This window comes from Drosophila grimshawi, unplaced genomic scaffold (assembly GCF_018153295.1).
Source record: "Drosophila grimshawi isolate 15287-2541.00 unplaced genomic scaffold, ASM1815329v1 contig_311, whole genome shotgun sequence".
NCBI classification, from domain to species: domain Eukaryota; kingdom Metazoa; phylum Arthropoda; class Insecta; order Diptera; family Drosophilidae; genus Drosophila; species Drosophila grimshawi.
Window position 1 is genome coordinate 4,816,822 of NW_025063098.1, and position 19,669 is coordinate 4,836,490.

The 19,669-nt window shown below is 37.0% G+C and overlaps 2 protein-coding genes across 2 annotated transcripts; one reads left to right on the top strand and one right to left on the bottom strand.

Moving 5' to 3' along the window:
* Window positions 1-3,084: 3,084 nt before the first annotated feature.
* Window positions 3,085-15,535, bottom strand: LOC6563711 (uncharacterized protein DDB_G0283357). Its single transcript, XM_043215148.1, is given in 12 exon segments — window positions 3,085-3,633; window positions 4,279-4,391; window positions 4,673-4,857; window positions 4,918-5,957; window positions 6,048-6,233; window positions 6,815-7,181; window positions 7,280-7,289; window positions 7,378-7,865; window positions 7,867-7,982; window positions 8,034-8,724; window positions 12,872-13,321; window positions 14,957-15,535. Coding segments are annotated over 11 exon segments (3,735 nt in total). The 5' UTR covers window positions 13,210-13,321; window positions 14,957-15,535; the 3' UTR covers window positions 3,085-3,432.
* A 2,084-nt stretch (window positions 15,536-17,619) lies between these two features.
* On the top strand, window positions 17,620-19,418 carry LOC6563710 (RNA-binding protein with serine-rich domain 1-A). The gene is made up of 3 exons (XM_032737390.1): window positions 17,620-17,750; window positions 17,817-17,978; window positions 18,245-19,418. Coding segments are annotated over exons 1-3 (1,167 nt in total). The 5' UTR covers window positions 17,620-17,748; the 3' UTR covers window positions 19,248-19,418.
* The last annotated feature ends 251 nt before the right edge of the window (window positions 19,419-19,669 follow it).

The following is a 19,669-nucleotide window of genomic DNA, read 5'->3' on the forward strand; positions in this document are numbered from 1 at the left end:
AATGTTTTTGGTTGTTTTTTCTTTTTGTTGGTTGTTGGTTTGTTCTTTTTTTTTTAATTGTTTAACCGGCATCCGACGTAATAATTTTGAATAATTATGCTTTTGTATGCTTGAAATTTTATTGCATTTTATGTAATTAAATATATATAACGTACATCTACATCACGAATCACAGCAAAACTTTATATTATTTTTTATTCCTTTTCATATATTTATGATAAGCTTTTGATTTTGTTTAGAAGTGTTTGAAACTATATAAACCGATAAAAGTTAGAAAAATCGGGCACATTTATCAGTGCTGTTATTATTGTAAGTTCCAGAAAGAGGTGGCAATAAACCAATGGAGGAGAAGGAGGAACTGAAAAAACTTCAATAAGGAAATAAGCTTGAAAATGTCTATTTAAGCTGTTTGCTTCGTAGTTCGGTTGATTGAGATTTTTATTTGTAAATATATATATATATATTTATATACTCGTAGGTAAGTATGTCAGTGCACGTATAAAAGGTATTCAATTCATATCCATGTATATATGTATATATATATTTGCTTTTATCTTTTTTTTTTGTTTTTTTTTTATAACGTTTGTTTTTGTTTTTGTTTTTTTATTGTGACAAAAAAATAAACATTTTCTTCTACTAATAAAATTCTAGAAAAGCACAACACCTTTATAATGGTCTTTTGGAAATACCATTTACATTTATGTAGATTAAAAATAAATACACACACATTTTACATACATATATATATGTATTAGTATATACTAGGTATCAAGAATTGTTTTTTGTTTGGTTTTTTCTCTTCACTTTTATGCATAGCATTTAATAGGGATTGAAACATTATTGTTTTTGTTTTTTTTTGTTTGTTTTTTTTGGGCGCATTCAGAAAAGTGCTCGTCGTTGTTGTTTCTGTTCTTCTCCTTGTGATTATAATTGGCAAAGTCAGCTTTCGCTTAAAACGGACCCAAAAAAGCCATGCGTAACCTTTATTTTCTGGGTGGGTACCGGAAACTGTAGAACCGTGTTCTAGTTGTTGTATTTATAGCAGCATATAGTTAATTCGAAATAATATAGATACAAAAAAACAAAACAAAAAAACGAACTCCTGCTATAAGCAAAACTCATCGTCTATGCTCGTGTTATAGTTAGTTATTTAGTACTGTCTGAAAAATGCTAATCTATTTAAGTTTAGAATATATTGTATGTATGCTCTATATATGCATTTGTCACAAAAAATCAATGCCATATATATATATGTGATATAAAAACGTTTTTGAGTTAGTTTCAATGGTTTGATACGAATGGAGGGCAGGAATCATTTCAATTTACTTGGTATTCTGTATTGTTATGTTTAAAGTTTGTTTTTTTTTTTTTGTTTTTTGTTTCTTTTGTATATTACTTGTCAATGTTTGTCATAGTTATTGTTATTATTGTTATTTTTGCGTGCTGCTTAGTACTAGCACATGTATATTGTTAAAAACGTACGGATTTTTACAGGCTAGTTGAGTGCATGTAAATATCGTATGCAAATACATATTTGAAGATACACCATAATAATAGGTAGAAGAAAACTCTATATAGATCGATATAGATATACACATAATATATATGTAAATCCATATATACTTATATATACATATATATAACTACATATATGCATCTGATGCTCGGCCAGCGTGCTACTTTTAATAGACAAGTCACATTGATTCAAATTCAAGGAGGTTTTTGGTGTAAGTACTAGATGTATATGCAATTGTGTGTACGTATTTATACCATATAACATGCGAGCATGATAAACACGTTCTGTTATTTCATCGAGAAAAAAGGCAAAAACTACTTGAGCTGGAGCTGGTGCTGCCGGAGCCCTGCCTGCAAGAGTAGAGTATTGCTTCCGTTTCCTGTCTTCTGTCCGGTAATAATGTAATAATACACTAAATGTACGTATGTATGCGTATTTTGTATAAATGTATTTTTGCATATTTAGCAATTGCATAATGACGCACACGTCTACGACAATACAGTTAAATAAGCCCACCAATATATGTATATGTATGTATATATGTATGTATGTATGTATGTAAGTATGTATGTATGTATTGTATTACGACTCTAAATTCATATTCATGTTATGCAAGTGTTTTATCGCTCTTTTTTTTTTGTATATATACTATAATTATGTTGTTTTGCGTTAAACGTTCATTCCTCATTCAGTTTGTGAATTTTGTTTTTTTGTTTTTGTTGGTTTTAGTCGATTTTAAAGATTGCTTATATGTTTCAAAGTTAGTTGCTTCGTTTATATATATATATTTATATATGTATATAGTAATGTTTACTAATTTAAAAATGTTTAAACAGTTGAAACGCAAGAATTGAAGGAGTTGAATATCCATTTTTTTTCTTTCATTTAGTTAGTTTCCATTTTTTTGTTTTTGTTTTGCTTAGTGCAAAAAGAAGAAGAACTTCTTCAGTGGGTTCAGTTCGTAAAATATACAAATATATTTTTGTTGTAAGTATAAAATTAAAATGCAATGCAAATATTATGTATGTATGTATGTATATATATATATGTATGTATATATAAGAAAACGGATAGCATAAACAAGTACAAATATTATTGTATTTTTAAATTGTTTTTTTTGTTGTTGTTTCTTTTTGTGTGTTTAATTTGCAGTTATAGCGTTAATTAATATGTATGTATGTGTGTGTGTGTGTGTGTGTGTATGTGGACAGCAACATTTTAAAATACACCATTTAGTAAAGGTATGTTTGTTTTGTATGTATTTATAGTAATGCACTCATTTTCTATGGAGCTGTTACATCTAATGCAAGGAAATTATAAGCACAGGCGGCAGTTGAGCTCCAAAACGTTAACCGAATAACTTTATTGACCCATTATTATTTTGTGTAGGTTTTTGTTTGTTTTTTTTTCTTTCTTTTTTTTCTGCACTATACTCACTGCCTGCAGAACAGTAGTAAATGATTTTGAGTTCACATTTCTAACACATTTAGCAAAACTATCGATGATCGATATCGATAATTATGCCCATTATATATATAGATATATATATATATATTTATATATAGTACTTATGTATGTATGAAATCTTGGTGGTATGATTATTTGATTATAATTACATTGTTAGAATTTACTGTGTTAACCATTACCATTACTTACATACAACTACCGCCTAATTTAGTACTACGACAAGCTATTGAAGTGACCTGGCTTAAAGGGAAGCGATTTGGCAGTTGGATTCGTTGCGCGTTAATTCAATTATTCATTATAGGCTAACTGTGAGTGTGTGTGTGTTTTTTTGTTGTTGTTTTCTTTTCCTTAGTTGTGTGTGCTCCATTGTTTGCTGCACCTGGACGACGTGGCGAAAGCGTTTGGTTATTGGTGTTGATTTTGCTGTTGTATTTGTTGCTAGGTTTGCCCTAAGCAGCCTGACTCTGCTGCGAACTAGCGCCGGTTGCTGCAACTGCCACTGTTGGATTATTGCTGACTGCCGCAGCAGTGTTGCCAGCACTGCTCGACGCCGCAACAGCGCCAGTTGCCTGCGCCTGCGGCTGTTGATGATCGGCACTGTCAAAATAGTCCGAGGCATTGCCACGACAAATGGGGCAAGTGCGATTCGACTGCAAAATAGAGAACAAAAACAAATAATTATTATTAATCAATTAAATCAACAATTAATATTTAAAAAGAAAAATACAAATTATAGTTCCCGTAAATGCCACTGTCAATTCTTCGGTTAACCGAGTGGTTAACGGGGCAAGAATACAATCACAGTGAATTCCTGCTTGTCTAATGGGAGAAGGGTCACTAAATACAGCAATACCGAGGTGCGAGGCCTAAACCAAATTGACACCCAAATGCGGGAAGAGTTTTTCAACTTGGCATGTAGTTGCGTTATACAACGAGGTCACCGTGACCCACAGATTGGAAGTCGTTTAGGTAGACGGGACTACAAAGCAAGGAGGAAGTTCACTACCAAACAGTATCTTCAAATTGGTATCTGCGGAATTCGTGTTCCAAGGGGACACATATTGACGCTAAAATGAATTCCTGGGCTGGCACCCTGAGATTAAGCCAATGGCTTACGTTAGACACATTTACTTATGTCCATTGTTCCGCTTTGGCAACACCTCAAGTAAGGCAGGACAAATCGATCAATTTAATAAACGGTGCCAACTGGCTTTGGAAATTCTTCAAATTACAGAGTGTCAACAATTTACAATTGCAATGATTGAATTTAAAAATATGAATTGTTTAATACTTACGCGCAGCCATTTGTCCACACACTTGGCATGGAATTCATGGGAGCAGGGCAAGACGCGCAGCATCTGCCGGAGCTCAAAGTCACACATGCAGACCACACAGGAGGATTGATCGCCTGTTGGGGAGCAGAGATGAAAAGCAATCAGAATACACAGTTTATATGCATATTATTTGAGATGTTATTGTAATTTCAAAAAATCATAGATTGGAGTAAAAATAGATTGAAGAGTTACATCTTTAAATTAATTAATAAAACATTACATTAACAACTTAAAAAATATTTTAATTATAACCATTTGCATTGCCAAATTTTCTAAGAATTGTGAAAAATTGGTTCCCAAAAATACAAATTTCAATCTCATTTGAAATGGACAATTAGATTTGGCTTTGACTTACCGTTATGCGCTTCCGGATTGTACTTGTAGCTGGGCAGCTGATCAATCTCGTTGCGTGTGAGACCGCGTGGCTTGGCCTCACCCAAACGCTCGGCCAGACTGAGCAGGGCTTCATAGTTCTCCGTCTCGTTGGTGTCCGCCGAGCTCAGATCGTGTTGGTTATAAGGTGAGAGCGGGAACATGGCGCTGCAAACAAGAGATTAGAGATTACCGCACACACTTGACAGAGCCGAGAGATTCACTTACAGGAAATTGAGCAAGAAGCCCGGATTGATAATGCCAGCGGTGGTTTGGATTTGCACAGGCGCCTGGTGGGCGGCCAGCGATTGCGGCGGCAGGACATGCCGATGAGGACCATGATTTGCCGGCCAGAAGCGCGGCAGGCGCCGATGTGGCGGGAATGTGCGTCGTTCCGACGATATTATTATCTGCTGCGGTGCCGCCGACATCTGGGTCACATGGGCAGCGGCTGCTGCTGCCGCAACGGCGGCATTGGAATGTAGCTGGGCGGCTGCTGCGGCGGCGGCCGCGCTCATCGAGGCGATATGGATGTGGCTCGCCGCCGGCAGCTGATGTGCATGCGGATGCGTATGCGGATGTGAATGCGGATGTGAGTGGGGATGCGGATGCGGCGCCTGTGCGCCAACGGGCACAGATGCGGCTGCAGCTGCTGCTGCTGCCGCCGCTGCTGCTGCGGCCGCCTGATGGCCATCCAAATGATGTGCACTGGGCGGCTCCAGTGTCAAATTGGCCACCGCTATGGCGGTGACGTCGCGCTGCTGCTGCTGTGCCGTAATCGTCGCCTGCTGAATCATGTGCTGAGCAGCGGCCGCAGCGGCCGCCACCTGTGTGGGCGTGGGCACCTGTGCCACCTGCAGTGGTGCGGCAGCCAGGCCGGCGGGTGCCGCGGAGAAGGGTTGCGTATAGATACCGTGCAGATGGCAGGGTGCGAGGCGGGCCTGCGCCGGCAGAGGATACGTGCAGAAGGAGGCCCAGATGGGCTCGTGACGCAGCGCCAGATTGAGGTCAACCATAAGCGAGGTGGGCGGTGGTGGCGGTGCTGATGCTGCTGCTGCAGCTGCGGCGGCGGCAGCTGCTGCTGCAACTACGGCCTGCTGATGTGAGGACGCTTGCTGCGGTGCCTGTTGCACCTGTTGCATCATGGCGCCCACCGTGCTGCTGCTTGACGGGCCGCCAGCATTACCCCCGCCCCCTCCGCCATTGCCCACACTTGGGCCATTGCCAGCCAGATCCCAGGGCGAGCGATGCGTATGCGGGTGCTGTGTGGGGTGGCCACCATGTGGATGGGGACCAACCTGCTGCTGCTGTTGTTGTTGCTGCTGCTGCTGCTGCTGCTGCTGCTGTTGTTGTTGCTGTTGTTGCTGCGACGCATAATGCGACGGCGGCTGATGATGATGCATCGGATGGTAGCCGGGCTGAGGCTGCTGCTGCTGCTGTGATGCATATTGCTGTGGATGCGGTGCCTGCTGCAGCTGCTGCTGAGTGGAAGTGGCCACATCGCGCAGTCTCGGTCGACGTAGCGGTGGACTGCCTTGTTGCATCTGCAACAGAGGTATACAAATAGTGCATTAAAATTAAAATAGATTTAAATATTTAAATAAAAATATTCTAGTTCTCGATCGGTTAGTCTTACGAAAGCTATATATATGTTATATCGGATTTTTACAAAATTGCTGCTTAACAATTATAATTTTTCAAGAAATTATTTTAAAGATTAGTTTTACATAAGTTTCTTCCAATTTTAACTATATAATATAGTTGCGTATAGTATTTGAACTAAAAATTGGCAAATATTTCTTGAAATATATAACAGATTTTTGCTTGAAAATAAGAACTAAAATCTAGCTGGTAATTGGTGAATTTGGATAAGATTTTTTAAAACAAACAAAACATTCGACAGATCATCCATCAAATCTACAAATCTGTACATGTAGAGTTGGCTCACAACTTTCCACAGCGATAACTTTTACAAAATTTAATCGATTTTCAAAAGCGATCCCTTCTTTTAAGCATAGTTTCAGATCTTCCCTAAAGATGAGTTCTACTTTGCCTACTCCGATGTGTCTCATATACGCTATAACAATACTATATACATATACAGTATATATTCATAGTAGCTCACCATGACGCGCGGTGAGCGGCGCAGTTCATAAATAGCTGGCGGCGATTGGCTGGGTCGTCCCGAGATGCGACGACGCTTCCGCGATGGACTATCGGAGTTGAGGCCATTGGGTCCGAGACCGTTGTTCAGCGAGAGCGTTGAGCCCGACAGGCCGGAGCCTGAGGGCGCATCTCCCATGAGACCAGGTCCAGCGGAGGATGTGGATGCACCATTGTTGTTGTTGTTGTTGTTATTGTTGCCATAACCATTGCCCATGTGCTGATAATGGGCACCATTACGTCCGTATCCGCCACCATTGCGTCCAAAACTATAGCCGCCATCGGATCTATTCTCCAGACCAGGATCCGAGTTGCTGGTTGCCAAAGTGCTGCAAGTTGTCGAAGGCATTAATAATTATAAGAGGAGTATTGGATATATATATATATATATATTTATTGCAGATTTTAATGAAGATGATGAACTGACTTGTTGCTAACTCACATTATTGTTCAGATTCCTATCGTAGCTGCCGTTATGGCGACGATTGTTGTTGTTGTGGCCATTGCCCGAATTATTATTGTTACCGTTGATGTTGTTGTTGTTATTGTTGTTGTTGCCGTTGTTGATGTGATGTTGCTGTTGATAAGCGGGACATGCGCGACGGTAATTCATATAATCGGGATTATTGCTGACATTGCTCAACCCATTTCCATTGGCAATGTTGTAGTTGCGATTGTTGTTGTTGTTATTATTGTTGTAATTGCGCTGGTTGTGGTGTCCCACCTGTGGTCCAGTGGGTCCTTGGCTGTGGCTATTGATGGGTGCATTATTGGATGCGTGGTTAATATGAGTATCAGTCAATTGGTTGAAATTTATCATAAGAAGCGACGGCGACAATTGTTGTTGTTGTAGTTGTTGGGTTTGAGATCGTCGATGTTGTTGTGGTTGTTGTCGTTGTGAACACATTTGTTGTGGTTGTTGTTGTGGCGCAGACGACCCATGAGGAATTATATCGGTACAAGAATTGACATTCACAACATCAGTAGAGTTACTATTTGTTGTTGTATTGTTGGTTGAAAGTTGTTGCGGTTGTTGAATTTGAATTCGTACGTGTTAGCGGGAGGGATTGGCGATTAGTCGGTTGTTGTTGTTGTTGTGATTGTGATTGTAATTGTTGTTGTGGGTGGTGGTGGTGTGAATGAAGACTGTGACTGTGACTGTGGTTGTTGCTGTTGTTGTTGTTGTTGTGATGATGGGTGCTGTGATATTGATGATTGTGATTTTGATTGAAATTATGCGATTGGTTATTGTTGTTACTGATGTTGATGAAATTCTGATTAGCTGGAAAGGAGAGCAGTAGGGGCGTGGGACGGCGCTGCTGATTATATGGCGGTGCTGGTGTGGTCGTGGTCGTGGTGGGTGTTGGTGTTGGTGGGGCGGCAACAGTTAAACATAAGCGTGCTGGATTCAGTCTGACAACGGACACGGACATTGAACCAAAAGCGTGCGGCGGCTGCACACTGTGGCACATCGTTGTATCATAGTAGCTGTGATAATAGCTGTGATTCACAATTGGACTCGGATTGGGATTATTATTGGGTGATGTCGGATTGGGATTGTGGTTTTCGTTGTTTATGGTACGAATACTACTACTCAGATTATTGCTAGTGTTAACAGTGCAATCGTTGTTGTTGTTGTGTGCAGTGTTGGTAATTGTATGATGATAGCTGTTATTGTTAACGTTACTGTTACTGATACTGTTATTGTTACTGTTATTACTGTTACTGTTATACTGTGTGTGGTGGTTATGGGCTTGTGACTGATGACTGAGTGAATTTGTATTGTGATTGAGGTTAAGGCTGTTGTTGTGATGATGCGTTTTGCTATTGTTATAAATACAAGTTCCGCTAGAATTACTTGTTTGTACATCGCTGGATTTTCGATTTAGGTTTGCATTTGCGTTTTTTTTTTTTTGGTTTTTTTTTTCAGATAATATGTAATACATATAATAAGATAATGTATAATATATATATTCGGTTTTACGAGATACATTTGAAAATTGTTCAATCAAATCAATGCAGTAGCAGTGTGGTGGTAGTATAAACACAACCCATATATAGTTATTTTTGTATGCATATACATGTACAGGTAGTAGGTAGTAGTAGTAGTGTATATATGCAGTAGTGGTAGCCACACATATACGTTATTTATATAGTTTTTTTTTTTTATTATTATTTTGCAGTTTTTTCGGTTTTTTTTTTATGAAGAAGAAAGAAAAACGAAAAAGATAAAAATAATATATATGTAAATGGCAAAATGCAATAATTAGATTATTAGTTTAATATAGATATATATAATATATATATATATGTAATTATATAATATCAATATATACACACACATATAGTTTATAATAATATAATGGCAATGCGTGTATATGTAGCGAGAATTGTTGCTGTTAATATTATTTACTAATTAACTACATATACACACATATACAATATGCATTTAGTAGAAACAAATACGTACTAATTTTGCACATCATGTATTTTTTCAGCTTTATTTTTTTTTGCTTTGTTTTTTCTCATTGTCTTTGTTGTACTTATGCATTTTAAATATAAATTTTTGTTAGTTTGCTATTTTAATTATTTATTTGTTTGGCTTTCGCTTTAATGCACACTACGCTTACAAAAAAAATAACGTAAAAAAAAATTCAAAAATTAAACAACAAATGCGAGTATCACAGTTTTTAGGACACTTTTCAACGCAACGCTTTCACTAGCTAAACATGAGAGATAGATAGAGAGAGAGTTATATGTACTTATAAGAAAGAGAGAGAGAGAGTGCTGTACATGCTCAAAAATATATAAAAGATAACGTAAAAACGTAAACCGTTATTTCAAGTACGAATACTCGTTTTCAAAAGCTTGAGAGAGCATGTGAGTGCGGCGCTCTGAAGAATCAGCTTTTGGCACGCAACGCACAACGTAGTCGTCAACGTAAACGTAAACGTAAGCACAACAGCATGCGTATGCAAAGCTTAAGAGAATATTTGTTTGTTTGGGGTGACACACAGATCGAGTGATCGAGATTATACTATATTGTACATACACACACACACGCACACATACGCACGCACACACGCACACAGCAGCATTTTGAGTGGGCGTGGGGGCCAAAAGCACCATACAAAAAATACGTTAACGTTTAACACTTACGCACTAATTGCAAAAGCTGCGACTGCAACTCAATTCGGTTGTGTCCAAAACTTAAGAGGAGAAATTATATAGAGTATATGCTAAATACTTAACTATTTTAACAGAGTGTGGCAAAGTTCAAAAATATTTTATAATTGATTTTGCTTTGATTTGTTTTTGTTGCGCTCACACACACACACACACAATGACATATTGAATAAAGTAGTATTAATAAGAGAAAACAATAATGAAATATACGGAAAAATAATAGTAACGCATTTACTATATATGTAGAGAGTTGATTTTTATAACAAGTAGCATTGGTTTTTGATTTTTTGTTTGGATTTTTCTAGTTAGGTACATTTAAACTGTTCATTAAACATTCTAAGCCGCAGTGTGCATAATGCAAATAAATAAGTAAAACATTAAGCTGAGTTTCTTGATCATTAACTATGGTTTTTGTCAACGTTTTCATATATATTTATATATATATATGTATTAAAAATTTTGTTCCGGCACCACAAAATGCAGTTAAGCGATAATACAATGTACACCAATCTAGAATGTATATCAATAACAATCAACAAACTCAACTAAAATGCATTATCATTCATAAAATGTTGAATCGAAAGAAATATTACAACTAAGTATTTACTGTACGGTTTGGATAAAGAGGAAATTTTGTAACTAAATTTATATACTTGGCTTGCACTTTGACGGTTGCATTTTAATATAATCACACGGTTTTAAACATCACAATATTTGTTGTTAAAGTTTTAAATTGGTTTTTTTTTTTTTTTTTTTTTTTGTAAAGTTTATTTAGCACAAACGTGAAGCAAAACTATGCGCAAAACAAAAAATAATTTAACGGGTAGGTCAAAGTATAAGAATAAATATTAAATAAAAAAAAATTGTGAGAAACAAACGGAAGCTCAAAATGAGCTTTTCTACGTTTTTTTTTATTTAGTGGTAGTTCCTCTTTAACTAGTTCGCGTATTTTGTTGTTGTTGTTGTATTATGAATATGCATGAAAAGCACCTGTAATCAGGAAACACGCAATCCTTTTTCCTATCAGAATACATTTCTTGTATTTCCAAAATGTTTTCGTCACACTGTGACTCATATATTGATTCATCAGAAATTCCTGATTCTAGAGTCATTTTGACTGAACTTGTTCTACGTCTCACGAATTTTACATTTTTTAATACCAATATATATGGTACAAAAATCTTCAAGCAAACAGTGTATTATGCATTATTTAAATTTTTTGAAAACTTATTAACGAAACTCCCTTTATGGCTCTATACTAAATATCCATAACCAAAACCGTTTTAAGTACACAAAAGAATTACATACACACGTAGCATTAAACTAGTTTTGTAAATAAAGCAAAAATAATGTAAATGCAAAATTGCAATTGTAAAAAGTATGTTTTTTTTTTTATCAACTACGAGTACGAGTACAAGATTACACAATTTTGAATTGAATATTTGGCGAGTAGTAGCACTCGGGGGCCAAGAAAATCGCTGGTCCAGAGTTAGCAAAATATATATTGTTATAGTTTTGTTGTTGTTGTTTGTTGATGATGTTGGCATGCTTGGTAATTCCATTAAGCGCGCTTTACATATGTACGAGAGTATGTAAAAGTATTTAGTAAGTACGTAAATTAAGAAGCTTTTTGGTTTTTGGACAAAGAAACAACTACTAAAAACTTAGGACATTTGCTACGTATAAAGTTTTTGTTTGCCATTTTCAAGTGCTCTTCATGCATTTTCATTGGTTTTATTTTTCAGAATGTTTTTTTTTTTTTTTTTTGGTTTTTTGGAACTTTTTAATGTTAGAGTATGGTTGATAAAAATTAACGAGTTTCTGATATGTTGTTTTCAGTTAGATGTAAATATATATGTATCTACTATGGAATTTTGCCTGGTAAGTATACATACATATTTGTAATTGAAGCGGTTAGAAAAATGTACATACGATATACATTAAGGAATGTATTTTATATTATTATTATTAATAATATTTTTGGAGCAAAACGAAAGTTGTGTGTAATTTGGGTTTTTGTATGTAAATGCAGAGATAATAGATACAACGATAATTAGTAGGTAGAGGTAATACATATGTGCCAATTGACGAAAACAAAACATAAAAAATGTACAGTACGGAAAGAGAACGAAAATTACAAATGAACACGAATATAAAAGTAGTAGTAGTAAACATCAAAACAGATGCAGGCAGGCAACTAACACTGTGCAACACTGTTGGCACTGTTTTGCATAAAGAGAGTTTAAGAGAGTGTGGGTGTGATGTGTGAGCTTTATGCATAAGCTCGCTCTCTTTATGCTTGTTTGTTGTTGTTAGTGCAGCCTGCATCTGCTTTGTTGCCGATGCAAGTTTCTGTTTTTTTAGTGCTTCGAAAATTCAACGGTTAAGGGGCCAAACAATAGTTTTGGCTGCGTTTTGCTTTTTCTGTTATGATTATTCAATTTTCTTTTGGACAAAACACGCGATTAATTACAAAATTCTCCCTTTAGCCTAAAAGCGATTTTCATTCTTATTTGAGGTGTAGTTACGTAGAAGTAGTTAGATATATATAGATAGAGAGACAGAGAGAGATAGATAGATAGAAGAGTAGAGCAAACTGTTCTATAGTTGTCGTGGGGAGCGTGGGAACGAGTTACAAGGATGTTGTTGTTATTATTATGGCAGATCGTTGGCAAAGTTCGGTGTGGGATAAACGGCGGGATAAAGGGCTTCTGGGTTGGGGGGGTACTTCAAATTCGCTTTTATGTCACTTAAAGCTAACGTAATTTCTTTTCTTTTTTTTTTTTGTCTTTTTTCTTTTATTTTTAAATACCATAAGCTGCACGGCTCTTACCAATTTGAGTTTCTGCCATCGATTGCATCTTTATTGGCATTGTTGTTGTTGTTTCCGCTGTTGTTGCTGCCACCGTTGTTGATGCTGTTGTCATTATTGTGGCGATTCAGATTGACATTGCACCAGGGACTATGACCCGGCACAAGGCCATTGTTGTTATTATTCCTTTGCTGCTGCTGTTGTTGCTGCTGCTGCTGTTGTTGCTGCTGCTGTTGTTGCTGCTGTCCGTGGAGATGCGGCGAGAAGAGAATGCGTCCGCGATGCGAACGAGCCGAGGAGGAATTACGCGAAAATGGCCGACGGCTGTTGCCCGAATGATTCGCATTGGAGTTCAGCATTGTTGTTGCTGCTGCCTGCTGATGCTGCTGCTTGAGACTTACTTGTTGTTGTTGTTGTGTTTTTGACAGTTTATTCGGGGGTTATTGCAACTTTTTTGCTTTGTTCATTTAGCTGCAAGTTGTACAAGAGGAAAAACGGTAACGTTTGCGTATTTAAAAAATTAGCAACTTGAACTATGTTAAAGTTACGCGTGTTTTTTAAAGCCGCGCCCGCGTTCCAGCAGTACAAGAAAGCAAAATAGAATATATAAAAAAAACAACCAACAGCCAACATGCTCAAACTTAAGTAAATATCCAAAAATAAACAAAAAGGAAAAAACCAAACGCAAAACAAATACAAAACATTTATGCGGATAGGGGAATATACACTAGTACTTACTTAGGAAAGAGTGTTTATGTGTATGTGTGTGTAGTGGTAATTATGTAAAGGAGTAAAAGAGTATATATATAAATATGTATATATTTTATTTTTTCGTAAATAAAACAGCAACAATTTGAGTTTTGTTTTTAACAGTGTAGCTTTAATAGATTTGTCAATAATAAAAATGGAACTGATCGATCGAGAGAGATACGTGCGTGGTTAGGTTAGTCTCTGAGAACTAAATAGAGTACACAATATGCCCGATTTGTGGGGTGGAAAGAAGTTCTTTTCATACATAGCTAGGTGTTATATATTTAAAATGCATGTGTATGTGTGTTGTTGTTGTGTGTATGTAAACATGATAATAATAATAAACAAAACACATTATTAGTAAATGTTCTCATTTTTTTTTTGTCTGAGTGGTGGGAGTTTGATTACAAAATGTTCTTATCAGCTTTGTTTGAAATCGTTAGTACTATTGAGAGCTTCAAAGCTTAAGAGAGAGAGAATAACACTTATCTTACATGTGTAGATATGTATAGTATTTATATATTTTTGTATGTGCATCTAAAAGCGACAGTCCAACTTTGATAATATACATATAAAGCTATTACAATGGCTTTTCAGCTATCACAGCACATTACAGTGGTTATAAAACTATTCAGTCTTTATGTTAACAATGATTTCTAGTTTAGTACAAACATCCAAATAATTGAATAAACTTAATTTAACAACAAAGATATAAATATTTCCAATTCACGATTGCATGATAATAAATGATTAAAAATGTATATGATTTTGTATAAATTTTAAAATGTAAATTATAAATACATTCATCATTCAAACACATCTGCATTTGAGTAGTTCTAATTTCCAAGCGACCACCACTGCATCTATATCATTTTTTACCCATACATTGATCAATGTTAAATCTCGACTCTATCGTTTTTGGACATTATGAGCAGTTTATGTTTGATTAATGCATATAAATATTGTTGCATGTTGTTCATTATAAGGTAGGTTTAGTTTACAATATATCAAAGTTGTTCTGTATTCCGTATATACATGTATGTGAATATGTGCAAAAACAAACAGTGTGTGTGTTGTGTTGTTGTTGTTGTCGAATGATATATGTATGGGGTTAGAGCAGTATTGGAACCAAAGAACGTAGGACAAATACAATAAAAATATTACAAGTGAGCTTAATAGGACGTGCGAAATGAAAGGTAAACAGTTGTGCTTTAACACAGTTTAGTTTGTCTAAGATAAATCTTAATTTAATATTTGTTCAATTTTTCATTTCGCATAGCCTACAATGTATATCAAATAGTACATATTTCAAATAGTAAATAACATGTTTATAAAATTTACAAAAACAAAGCTTACAAACTAAAGCCGAGAACTGTTGCCAAGTTGCAGTTGAATGTTGTTGATGGTTGTTGGAGTTGTAGTAGTAGTTTTTGTTGTTGTTGTGGTTGTTGTTGGTAAGATTATTTTTGGATGGCAGTACGAGGAATAACACTTCATATATGTATAGATATATAAGTTGGCATATGGAGGCGAGCGAGCGATAGCTCTCTTTATATATAGTTTGTTTTTTTGGTTTTAACATGAGCTTGAGGTTGAGGTGTGTGCAGATTGCGCTTGCAGTTGTTGCAGTTACAGTTGGTCAGTGAGATACAGATACAGATACAAATACACGCGCGGCAATTATGGCAGTCTTATGTGATAAAGTATATATCGTACTTAGTATACATTTCGGTTTAGTTTCAATTTATATATATATATAAATATTTTTTTTTGTTTTTACATGTGGGATAGAGTCAATAGAAAAACACTTGATGATCGCTTTTCATTGAGAGAGACGTGTATATTTTGTGTGTTAAGAAGCGGGCACGTCTGGCCGCGGCCATTAACAAATGCAAATTTACCACCAAAACCAGCAATAAAATATTTGTATGTATGCTAAAAACAAAGAAAATAAAAGTAAAAGAAACATTTGCAATTACATTCAATTTTTTTTTTTTTTGAGACTAATTTACTTTTTTGTTTGGGTTTTTTTTTAGTTAGGTTAGTAAATACAAGAGACATACTACAGTGATCGCTCGCAAATGAAAACATTTAGAAATAATAATTATTATAACACATATCTCATATTAAAAGCAATATTTTAGAGCTTAGATAAATAAATTGTTTGCATATTAGAAACAAATTTGATACATAAGCGTTACAATTTGCGAGTGATCACTGTGAATATGTAATATGTGTTGTGTTGTTGAACGCATGTAGGAATGAATATATAGATATGTATATAAAGCGTGGTTTTAATTGCCAAATATTAAAATGCACATGGTTATGTAAAACTATTAAACAACTATTTAAGATAAGCAAGCAGTTAAAATTTTATAATCATGTACGTATATATGTACGTATGCTTGTTTGTTTGTATGTACACACTACAGCAGTCATCCAACAAATTGAACTTTAGCTCTTGCATACATATGTATATTTTATTTTCTCCTATTTAATGTATGTTTATATTCATGGATAGCATTTATGTAAAAAGGCATTTCTAATGTGGCATGTAAGTGTGGGTGTTTTCGTGTTTGTGGCCGAGGGTCACATAAAGTTGAACACACTTTGCCACCCTCTCGAAATTAAAAACAATAAATTATCAAAAAGGAAAATATGTATATTTCTATAAAAATGTACATATGTATGCATATACATCACATTTGCTTTATACTCTCGCCAGTTCAAAGCCACATTATAATGGGAGAGGAGAGTGAGAAGAGATAAGTAAAGCAAACTAAACAGACGGACAAACACACAACACACACACACGACGTCAATGAGCAATGAGCAAGAAAAGAGAAAAGCAAAAACCCACCTAACAAAGTCTCGCGTCTCGCTGTCTCTTGTTGTTGCTATTGCGTAGTCATGGTAGTCCAACTTCAACGGCGATTGCTCTTTTTTGACACACACACAATTTATATACAAACACATATATACATCGATTATATGAATATGTGAATATGTATACTATAAAAATGTTTGCTGCTGTCTTTTGTTAATTCTGCATTTACAGAATTATTATGATCGTTCCACAATATTGCTGATGATATTTGTACATTATAGACACTGACGCGCACACACACACCAGTAGCACAACGAGATTGCAAAATAAGACGGGGGAAAAAATAAATAATTTTACACATGAACGCGAGCGAGAAAAATACCAGCACGAGAGCTCGCTTGAACAGACAAAGAGGTAGTGTGGTAAAATGCTCAGAGACTCAGACAGACCATTTATTTGCTCCCCCGTTTGCTTGAACTCTTACTCTCTTGTGTGTGTGTGTCATTCTCTCTCTCTATTTTTCTTTCATTGTGTGTTTGTGTGTGGAGGGGAGCCAAAGCGTATCAATTGTAAATGCGTTGCGAGTATACATAGATATGGGTAAAAAAGAAAAAAAAATCGAAACTCTGTGGCCCACAGAGGCTTTGAACCGCTCCCCTATGGTCATAGCTCACTTAAATCAACACAAGTTCACATATGTATAAGTGCGTGTGTGTGTGTACACATGCATTCAGGCACACATACATACATACATACGTACGTATGTATTTGAATTCACAATGACAACCACTTCGTCACCATTCAGATAAAAACTGGCATTAAACAATTGCGTTTTATATAATATCACTACGTAAATGCGTATACATTGACGAGCACAATTTGCATTACACAAAAGCTCAAGTAAAATTCTACTTTAAAAAACAATTTACACTTGGTTTAAAATGTATCTTGAATTTTTTTTATGGGAGTTTACCTCTGTGATTCTCGACCAGACAAAGCGCTGTATATGTATGCATGAATGTATCTTTTACTGTATTAACGCGGTCACACTGTCAGTGCCTTCGATATTTCATGAGCATAGTTGCATGCAGACATATCGAATGGCTTAATGCAATTAATCAACCCTGCTATGCAACTCATCGTATGCTCATTGCTGACATCGATACATTTTCGTCAATAAAAAAATTAATCGATGCAAGAACGCCATTGAAAATACACCTAAGTAACTTGTGAATTCATACGTTTGCTTTTGCAACAAATTCACTAAACAATTTGACAACTTATCACTGAACATCGCATCAAGTTAAAGCGGAACTGCAAAATGTAAGTACAACGAACATTTTCACGGCGCCATTCAATGATAAAGTGCTTTTTTATTTGGTTCTTTAGGGCGCGTGCCCGGTCTCCCACCGCCGAGGGCGAAAAGGAAAATAAAGAGAAGGATATTAAAGAGAAGGATGCTAAAGCCGCAGCTACATCGAACTCGTCGCGCAGAGAGAGGGAACGCAAGCGACGTGGCTCCGCCTCCTCAAGCAGCGACTCCAGCAGAAGGTACAATTAATTCCCATACAACCGGCACACCTAAAAAGAAAAAATATGAACAAAATCTTGTCAAAATGTGTAAAATCGGCAAAAGAATGCGACTACAAGCTCATTTAGTAGAAATTAAATTAACAAATCCACTATACTTGGATGACTTGACTTTTTTAACATGCCCTTATAAGGATCGAACGATAAGTTATTTAAGCATCTAATTTACCATATATGTTTATATTTAAATTAAATGTTTTTCCATTTCATTCTCATTCTCTACTCAGCTCATCGGGCAGCACCTCGTCGCGGAGTAGCTCTGGGTCAGATTCACGCTCAAGCTCGAGCAGCTCCAGCGACTCATCCAGCTCGTCGAGCTCATCGACCAGCGATTCCGATCGCAGCGGGAAGAATCGTCGTCGTGCCGCGATCGCCGCCAGCAAGGATGCATCCCGTTCGCCAAGACGTACCACCAAATCCCCGAGGGCCAATAGCAAGGTGCGCAAGGAAACGGAACGCGAGCGCACGGATCGTGATCGGGATCGGGATCGTGTGCAGCGCAGTCGCAGCCGTTCCCGGGATCGTGCACGTCGCAGTTCCAATGATCGTGGAGGCGTCGCCAGTGGCGCAACTGCTGCTGGTGCTGGTGGCGAGGCGAATAACGTAAATAAACGTGAACGTTCCCGTTCCGGCAGTCGCTCGCGTTCACCACGTCGTCGTGGTGGTGGCGGTGCTGGGCGCGGCACTATCGAACGCACTCCGCCCCCCAAGCGTAGGGAGCGCTCGCGCACCCGCAGTCGAAGCCGTTCGCGCTCACCCACCCCAAAGCCGGTGCGCATCCATGTGGGTCGTCTCACACGCAACGTGACCAAGGATCATGTCCTGGAGATCTTCAGCAGCTTTGGCACCGTCAAGAATGTGGAATTTCCCACAGATCGTTATCATCCGAATTTTGGACGCGGCATGGCCTATGTAGAGTACGCCACCGCCGAGGATTGTGAGTCCGCCATGAAGCACATGGATGGCGGGCAGATCGATGGTCAGGAGATCACAGTATCGCCCGTCATTGTGCCAAAGCAGCGACCGCCAATACGTCGACCATCGCCCCAGATGCGCCGTCCCCAAGGCAACCGATGGCGTTCCCCGCCCCAATTCAATCGATTCAATAATCGAGGCGGCGGCGGTCGACGCAGTTCACCAATGCGTGGTCGACGCAACTCTCCCCGGCGTCGCTCACGTTCCCCGATTCGTCGCCGTCGTCGCAGCAATAGCTCGGATAGCTCCCGTTGATGAAGTTCATATTTATATATATAGTAAACAACTACTCCTATTGGTAAATGACATCAGCGAGAAACCACAACTAATAATGCACTTCATTTCAAACTTATGTAAAATCGGAAAAAACAAAAATATTTTAAAATTAGACACGAAATATATTAAAATACAAACACAAAACCTTTGAGAAATTTTGAAACAGGAAGGTAAAATTGTACTTAACATAAAAGGGAAATTTTACTCAAGATGTCTGTGTAGCAAACAATATAAGGCATTTGGTAAAATACTTATTTTTCTCATAGTAATAAGTGAGCTTAAAAGGTCTTCATAATCCAACAATAATATATATATTTTCTTCTAACTATAAAGTTTTTGTTCTACATAAAATGCAATTAAGTCCTTTATATAGATAAAGATTTTTATACAGAAAGGGTAAT

Coding starts and splice junctions, on each gene's coding strand:
- LOC6563710 (XM_032737390.1), top strand. Junction 17,979..18,244: donor AGCAGCGACTCCAGCAGAAG/GTACAATTAATT, acceptor TTCTCTACTCAG/CTCATCGGGCAGCACCTCGT.